Source organism: Temnothorax curvispinosus, unplaced genomic scaffold, assembly GCF_003070985.1.
Source record: "Temnothorax curvispinosus isolate PA1 unplaced genomic scaffold, ASM307098v1 QBEX01015019.1, whole genome shotgun sequence".
Lineage (NCBI taxonomy): Eukaryota > Metazoa > Arthropoda > Insecta > Hymenoptera > Formicidae > Temnothorax > Temnothorax curvispinosus.
In genome coordinates this window covers 7,340-14,742 of record NW_020224799.1, presented here as the reverse complement: position 1 = coordinate 14,742, position 7,403 = coordinate 7,340, and the positions used below count along the sequence as shown (strand labels likewise).

Here is a 7,403-nt window from a genome sequence, read left to right as displayed (position 1 = left end):
AAACAGACTTTATGCTGACTCCTCTCTTTTTATTATATCCTTTTGATTTTTAAAAAATGTGGTATCCAGACAATATACATATCTCAAATCAAGACAAATGACGTCTTAAGGACGTCATTAAGACGGTACATCTTCAAGACGTCTTATGATGTGACGTCTTTCTCTCCTTTTCTCTCTCTCTCTCTCTCTCTCTCTTTCTCTCTCTCTTTCTCTCTGTCTCTCTCTTTGTCTCTCTGACCTAGTTTACATCGTGCATTTGATACGCGTATCAGGTACTATATTTGTACCAAATTCGTACTAAATATTTAGTACGCACGATGTAAACACTGCCGAATCAATTTGGTACGAGCGTATTAAATAGGAGTATCGTACTAAACTGATACGCGTACCAAATGATACAAATGACCGCGACGGTCATGACGCGATACAAATGACGATGTAAACGCATGAAACTCAGTTTGGAGGGAATTTAGTATTGAGCATAACCTCAATGCTAAAAACCGGTTACTTGTGACTTGTAGCTCTGTAATTACGTAAAAATGTCTTGTAAAAAAGGATTGAATTGGGGAGAGGAAGAAACCCGAACATTTTTAGAGTTATGTACTGACAGACAAATAATTGCATTAATGGACGGAAAAAAACATAAACATGTAGATATTTTCAACTTATTAGTAGAAGATATGGAAAAAAAAGGTTTTTCTAAAACGGCCCAACAGATGAAATTAAAGTTAAAAAATTTAAAACTAGCTTATTATATAAATGTAAACGTGAAAATAATGTTAGTGGTGCAGCAAAAAAAACCTGTCCATTTTATGAACAATTAGACATTTTGTATAGTACTCGGCCAAATGTGCAAGTTCTTAACGATTTTTCAGGAATCGACACTGCTAATGTTCAAAATGAATCATGTAATTATCATAATTAATTTATATATAAATGAAATTAGCTAATTTATGTGAAATGCTTTAAATTCTTGAATTTTTTTATCTTTGAATTTGTACTCAAAGCCTAGATGATACAAAGTACATTTTTTTCTGTTTCAAAATCTGTAATAAAAACTAATAAATAAAAGAAAGTAAAACATAAAACTTAGTTAACGTAGTATAACATCCACTCAGAATCCTACTCCTGAAACGTTCGATAGTGTACATAATCATTATTAAAATAAAGAAATAATTAATTGAATATGATTTCAGCATGTGAATATACAGAGGATTGTTTAACTATAAATGACAGTGACATCCCAGAAGAAAGCGAGTCTAGTTCAACTATCAGCAATATGAACCTCCTAGAAAAAAGAAACGTGGATTGCTTTCAGGTATAACGCTATTAAATAATATCAGATGTTTCTGGTCAATTAGCTGCAATTTTAATGTAATACCAACTTTAAATGTATAATGTACATACATATATCGTTGATAAAATTCTACATCATATAATATATATAGATTATTGTACATCAATGTTATGTAATATTGATATTAGCAGATAAATATAAGTATTAATATAGTTATAACAACATTACAGGTAGAAAAAGCTACGAAACTATTCTAGACAAGTATACAGAGAATCTGATGCTATCACAACAACAACTTTTATCAGATATTATTGTAAAACAAAATGACATGCAGAAAGAGATGATAAAAGTTGAAATGGAAAACCAAAGATTATGGGAGAACGAAATAATAGAGAAGGAGCATGCATTTCAAAGAGAACAGATGCAATCTTTTGTGCAAGCGTTGCAAGTAATAAATTCTCAAGCTTCTCCATCAAATTATGGAATGCCACAAAATTTTCTTATGCCTCAAAATTATGGAATATCACCAAACTATAAGTTGCCACAAAATGTCAAAATTATTCCAGTATGTTTATAATAAAATTAGTCCTGTGTTAAGCGACATTTGCGTAAGCAGCATCCGCAAACTTGACAAATTTAATCGTAAAGATTGAGGAAGGAATTGGTTAATTCCGTTAAATCTGACAAAATTGACCGTTTCTCTTCTAAACCATTACAGTTGAATTCGTTAAGTTTACGGATATAAATCACGTTTTATAGTAATATATATTAATTACTTACATAATATAACATCTTGTTTAATAGATAAAAGAAGGAAGTATCATTGGGTCAAGCCAAATAAATAAATCAATGGCGTCAACATCCACATCTTCTACCAATAGACCAATGGTGTCAACATTCACATCTTCTACCATTACTGAGGAGAACAACAACGACAATTCAAAGGCATGAAAATTTTTTGAAACATACTGAGCAATACAAAAATAAAAGTATATATAAGTGCCATGGATATATTATATGAACAAAAAAGTGTTATAAAACATGTTAAGTTTAAAATTTTAATGTACTGAAACCAAAGAATAAGGGAACGGTACCAATACCCGAACATGTACCTATATCCGAATACCTTTATTATTTATAATTATAACGCGAGTTAATTTCAAAGATAAAAGTATTTTTTTTTTGTAGTTTGAAACTTTAGTTATAATATCCAAACGTTTATTTTCATGAATTTATATTTTTTAAAACGTATCCAGACACAGATACATGTTCGGGTATTGGTACATTTCCTATGCTTAAGTGTTCGGGTATTGATACCTTTCCCTTATACATATATAACTATATATAATTATAAGTAGGCATAAGATAACTATAAGTAAGAATATAAGTATATATATTATAAGATGAACCAAAGTGTTATAAAATATATTTAGTTTAAAACTAATGTACTGTGAAATCAAAGTATTATAAATATTAAGTTTAGTACAAGACATTTAGATACAATAAGGTAAAATGTTATTAAAATTTAAACCTGTTCAAATGCATATAAAAAATATTAAATAATATAAAAAATGTTACATAAATAAATAGAAGTATTGATTAATATTTACATTTATTATATATACATATACACATATTTATTAACACACATTAGCTAAGAGTAGAACTTCAACAGACAAAGTAATTCCGTTTTATAATACATCAAAGACAATTGTTTATCTTAATAGTGTTTTTCGAAGAGGAAAGTTTGCGGCTAAGTAATCTTTTAGACATTCTCGTATAATAGTAGAACGTATATTGTCTCGTTCACAATTTATTTGTTGTCTTGGTTGTACAAATACTTCATCTAATTCAATAACCGGTTGCAACCACTCTTGAAGAAATCTGTCTTTATTGTCTTCACAAAAATTGTGCAGCACACAACATGCAACTATAACTTGAGGTACAAATTTATAGTTACAATCAACTTTTTTCTGTAATATTCTCCATCTAGCTTTCAGTCTTCCAAATGCCATTTCCACTGAAACCCTTGCGGAATTGAGGTAGACATTAAATGATTCTTCTTCAGGTGAAAGTGAATCAGAATAACTCTTTATTAACCATGGCAGAAGTGGATAGGCTGGATCTCCAACTATCATGAAAGGTATTCCTTGGCCGTTTACATGTTTTTCCATCTATAACAAAATAAAAGTTAAAAAAAAAAATAAATCAGTCTCATATATATAAATATATATATATATATATATATATATATATATATATATATACAAACATATATAATTAATAACAAATATGACAAATAGTTTACAGTTATTTAAATTGAATTATATATTATTATCTACAATTTATCAGTTCCAAAATGTACAGATAAGAAAAAAAATTTATATCGATATGAGTAGACTTGTCAAAATAGGCACTAAGTGAAATAATCAGTCAAAATTCATTTCAAAGTCGATTCTACTGACAAGAATCAAATACATAATTTATAAATAACAAAGATAAAAACCTGTGGTATTATTTCTTGTGAGTGTTTGTATAATGTACTATCTTTGAAAACTGCAGCATCATGAACACTACCAGGGTGCTTGGCAAAGACATTACGAAATCTGTAAATAATATTGTAAATGTAAATAGACAGTTATTTGTATACATTTTCAGAATAGACATTTTCTTATTAATATGTATATTTGTATCATATCTTTCAATTACCTTCCATTATGATCAACTATTGCTTGAACATTGTAAGATGTCCATCCTTTTCTATTTACAAAATCTCTATAACCTTCTTCTGGTACTGTAATAGGTATATGTGTTCTATCGATGCAACCAAGTATTTGAGGGATATGAGAGATGTTTTCAAATTGCATTGCAATATATTATGCCGGTTCCTTATACGGAATTATGAATACATTTGGCAGTTTCCCCGGATTCATCATTCCACCTATTATTGGCGCTTTGACTAATGAAAAAGTATGTTATTACTTTTCTACATCAAAATTACGTTGAAAACATAAAGAAATTTTCTAGCCTTTGAAATTGCAACTATTTGAGGAAAAAGTGTACATAAAATAATTTTATATATTCTTCATATTTTTATGCATTTATTTTGTTATTATACATAACTGTAGATACTTTTTATATTACATTTTACTTATATTCTCTAATATATTATGTTTTATAGAACGGCGTGGAAGAATGGCGTGTAATGTTTTGGATATCGGCGGTAGTGTTTATATCGGCAACAGTCCTCTTTTGGCTATTCGGATCTGCGGAAATTCAACCATGGAACGATTCGAGTCAGGTAAAAGTGCCCACGCTTTCCGAAGAGGAGATGCAGATAAACGAAACGACGAAGAAAGATGATGCGGATAATACGGAAGCCGAGGAAAATGAACGTCTCTAGTGATTTAGGAAATGAAATAAAATAAAAAAATGTGTGTATTCATGTCTGTACAAAAATTAATAGTTCAATGTTGGGAAGAGAGTGCATCTGAAATTGCAAAATTTGATCTCTGTTAAAATGTCATACTTTATATACGATTACAGACCAACGTTTGTACAGCTTCTAATTGTTAATTTGTAGAAAGATAATCGCTAGATTATTATTAGTACATTGAAATTTGGAACGGGAGAATTGAAATGGATGTACGGAATATTCGATATAAAATATTCAATTATATTATAATATATTTAAAATATTCGTGCTCCAGTTACAGATACACGTTGCTAGAATATCACGACATATCTTTCGTCTTAATTCGATTTACTTTTTTTAGACACGGAGGTATTTTTTCACTCTCTTTTTTTACTGTTACTATATAAGACTGTGAAAGCTGAAACTTAGATTTTATACATTTTACGTAATTTTCAAGCGTTTGTATTGTCTCGATTATTTAAGTATTTATATGATATTACGCTTTTGTCATTCATACATTTGAGTGTGTCACGGTCGTGATCAGTTAATACCCGGGGGAACTATAGAACGTGGTATTCAAACAATGTAATGTATCGGCAAAATGTAAGAATACTCGGTAGTGCATTTCTTATTTCGTGCCAAAGTACACGTATGTTGCTCTCATTAAACACTCGACAAAACTGTCGATATATGCATCTAATGCTAGGTTGAGGAACCTTGGCACTGTCTTCAGGCCAATAAACGCTCGAGGTTACTCGATATTATAAATGCATTACGATAGGTATATTTAAATCGTTATATATTTCTTGCTATACGTAATGAACCCTTTGCGAGGTGATTTCATAACTGTGATAAATATTGGCAGTAATTTACGCACAACAGTTTAACCGCGGTACTTGACCTATAATCTCGATTTTCTGAGACTATAAATCATGTACCATTTCAAAGGGCATCTCAAATACTTAAATACGAAAAATCTCGCTTTATGCAATAATTACTTGAACCCCATTGGTCGCGTATAACAAGAAATCTTTATGTACCCTTCCCGTCGTTTACGAGCGCTCAACTGTGTACAAATAATGTGTAGTTGTAGCGATAAAAGCAACTCATCTTCTAATTTTCATTTATGAGGTGCATTCGTGAGAAAGGCGACAATGTCAAGCGATCGAATCCTTTGCTTCCAAAGAAAGACATTGCGCTCGTGAATAAGTGGAGAAGAAATATATTACGTAGATCGTGAGAAGTGTTACTTGTACAATTGTACATTAGAAATTGTACGTCCGCACTATAGGAAAATAAGAGATGCTAAATGTGTTGTTCCTACATTTTCTTTTTTTATTTTAGAAAAGATGATTATTGTTCAAGTCGAATTTTCGACGTAATGTTCATCGTGCTGTCAATAATAATGTTACTACGAATTACTTTAAGATCTATGTGAAGCAAGTATTTAGCAATAATATTTGTTGCGCGTGTGAATTGTAAAAAATGATACATGAACATTACAACTCGCTGTTTTAAAGTAAATTAAATCATAGCGCAAATTTATGTGCGCCGTAATATTATTGATTGTTAAGTTGTGCAGACGTGCATACTTTTATTTACACAATAATACGTATATCTTTTCAAATCATTTCACTTTTCATATCTTTTTCTTTATATTATTTTTATGATTAAGTCATGACAGCATTTGTTTTATGAATTTTACATAGTGAAATATAGCGGATTTACACATGTAAGGAATAATCGAATATATTTTGTGCGATTTCATTACATAGTAATAAAGAATGTTATGTATCCACAAGTGGTAAAATTTATTATTTATTAAATTTTAATTAATTAAGTCTGTTGATTTTCTTGGTTTTTAGACTAACTAATAAAAAAAAAACAGGTCAATCTAATACAATTATGCATGTTCTTTTTTATTCATGTCATCTAAATTTCTAAGAAAAATGTATTATGTATACTTTTTTGTATATTAAAATTAGTTTCCTTATCTTAAAATCCTTATCTTAAAAGTGCATAACGATTATATGTAAAATTCATTTCCATTGATTTTTATTATTATATCTGTCCCCGAGATTTTGATAAAAATCGAGCAGGAAACAGCTCTAAATTTATCGACTCTCAGTCTAGTGCAAACTTTACCGTTAATATTAATATATTATTGATGGATTATTATCTATGACATTGGTTTAGGCTTAATAATGTGCATTTTTTTATATTGCAAATCATATATTTCTCATTTATTGTATAATTTTATTAAACAAATAACGCTCCTGTGTTGTCAAGTGTAAATATAAGTGTTAAAACGAAAAACACGAGTGCAAAACGTGATCTTTAATATCTGTAATTTAAAATGGAAACGCTCTCGAAGATAATTTTTTGCATCAGAATTTCGAAATAACTTTTGTCATGGTGCAATGCTAGCGGTGGTAATACTACTTGATTGATTATTTGATTTGTTCATTTACATGATTTATGCACGAATTTTCGCGGACAAATTGGAGGCTGAAATGGAGGCTCAATACCTTGAGCACTATCCAGAGCATTAGTTTTCAATGTCGTATCATCGCCGATTTAACTGTATAAACGGCGATAAACAAACTGCAGCTATATAGTTCATCGCATCGTGTTGCGTTAGGAATGCCGTTCAAGTAACCAGACGAAAAGACGTTTTTAAACGTAAAGATC

At 29.8% G+C, this 7,403-nt stretch overlaps 3 protein-coding genes across 3 annotated transcripts; 2 read left to right on the top strand and 1 right to left on the bottom strand.

Moving 5' to 3' along the window:
* The first annotated feature begins 430 nt into the window (after positions 1-430).
* LOC112465257 lies at positions 431-2,833 on the top strand. Its single transcript, XM_025032730.1, has 4 exons — positions 431-908; positions 1,197-1,318; positions 1,528-1,862; positions 2,102-2,833. Exons 3-4 carry the CDS (start codon positions 1,575-1,577, stop codon positions 2,246-2,248), a joined length of 435 nt encoding a protein of 144 aa, XP_024888498.1. The 5' UTR covers positions 431-908; positions 1,197-1,318; positions 1,528-1,574; the 3' UTR covers positions 2,249-2,833.
* Positions 2,834-2,933: 100 nt separating this feature from the next.
* Positions 2,934-4,170, bottom strand: LOC112465258 (protein ALP1-like). Its single transcript, XM_025032732.1, has 3 exons — positions 4,007-4,170; positions 3,804-3,903; positions 2,934-3,471 (listed from the first exon to the last, which is right to left on the bottom strand). Exons 1-3 carry the CDS (start codon positions 4,162-4,164, stop codon positions 3,013-3,015), a joined length of 717 nt encoding a protein of 238 aa, XP_024888500.1. The 5' UTR covers positions 4,165-4,170; the 3' UTR covers positions 2,934-3,012.
* Positions 4,171-4,179: 9 nt separating this feature from the next.
* Positions 4,180-6,552, top strand: LOC112465259 (vesicular glutamate transporter 2-like). Its single transcript, XM_025032733.1, has 2 exons — positions 4,180-4,267; positions 4,479-6,552. The coding sequence occupies exons 1-2, from the start codon at positions 4,199-4,201 to the stop codon at positions 4,698-4,700; spliced, it is 291 nt and encodes a 96-aa protein (XP_024888501.1). The 5' UTR covers positions 4,180-4,198; the 3' UTR covers positions 4,701-6,552.
* Positions 6,553-7,403: the final 851 nt, after the last annotated feature.

What these genes read in the sequence shown, in the direction of transcription:
- LOC112465257 (XM_025032730.1), top strand. Translation starts at nt 1,575, where the DNA reads ATGCTATCACAACAACAACTTTTATCAGATATTATTGTAAAACAAAAT. An exon ending in AAAATGTCAAAATTATTCCA is followed by an intron (nt 1,863 to 2,101) that starts GTATGTTTATAA and finishes CTTGTTTAATAG; the next exon opens with ATAAAAGAAGGAAGTATCAT.
- LOC112465258 (XM_025032732.1), bottom strand. Translation starts at nt 4,164, where the DNA reads ATGCAATTTGAAAACATCTCTCATATCCCTCAAATACTTGGTTGCATC. An exon ending in ATAGTTGATCATAATGGAAG is followed by an intron (nt 3,904 to 4,006) that starts GTAATTGAAAGA and finishes TATTATTTACAG; the next exon opens with ATTTCGTAATGTCTTTGCCA. An exon ending in CACAAGAAATAATACCACAG is followed by an intron (nt 3,472 to 3,803) that starts GTTTTTATCTTT and finishes ATTTTGTTATAG; the next exon opens with ATGGAAAAACATGTAAACGG.
- LOC112465259 (XM_025032733.1), top strand. Translation starts at nt 4,199, where the DNA reads ATGAATACATTTGGCAGTTTCCCCGGATTCATCATTCCACCTATTATT. An exon ending in GCGCTTTGACTAATGAAAAA is followed by an intron (nt 4,268 to 4,478) that starts GTATGTTATTAC and finishes TATGTTTTATAG; the next exon opens with AACGGCGTGGAAGAATGGCG.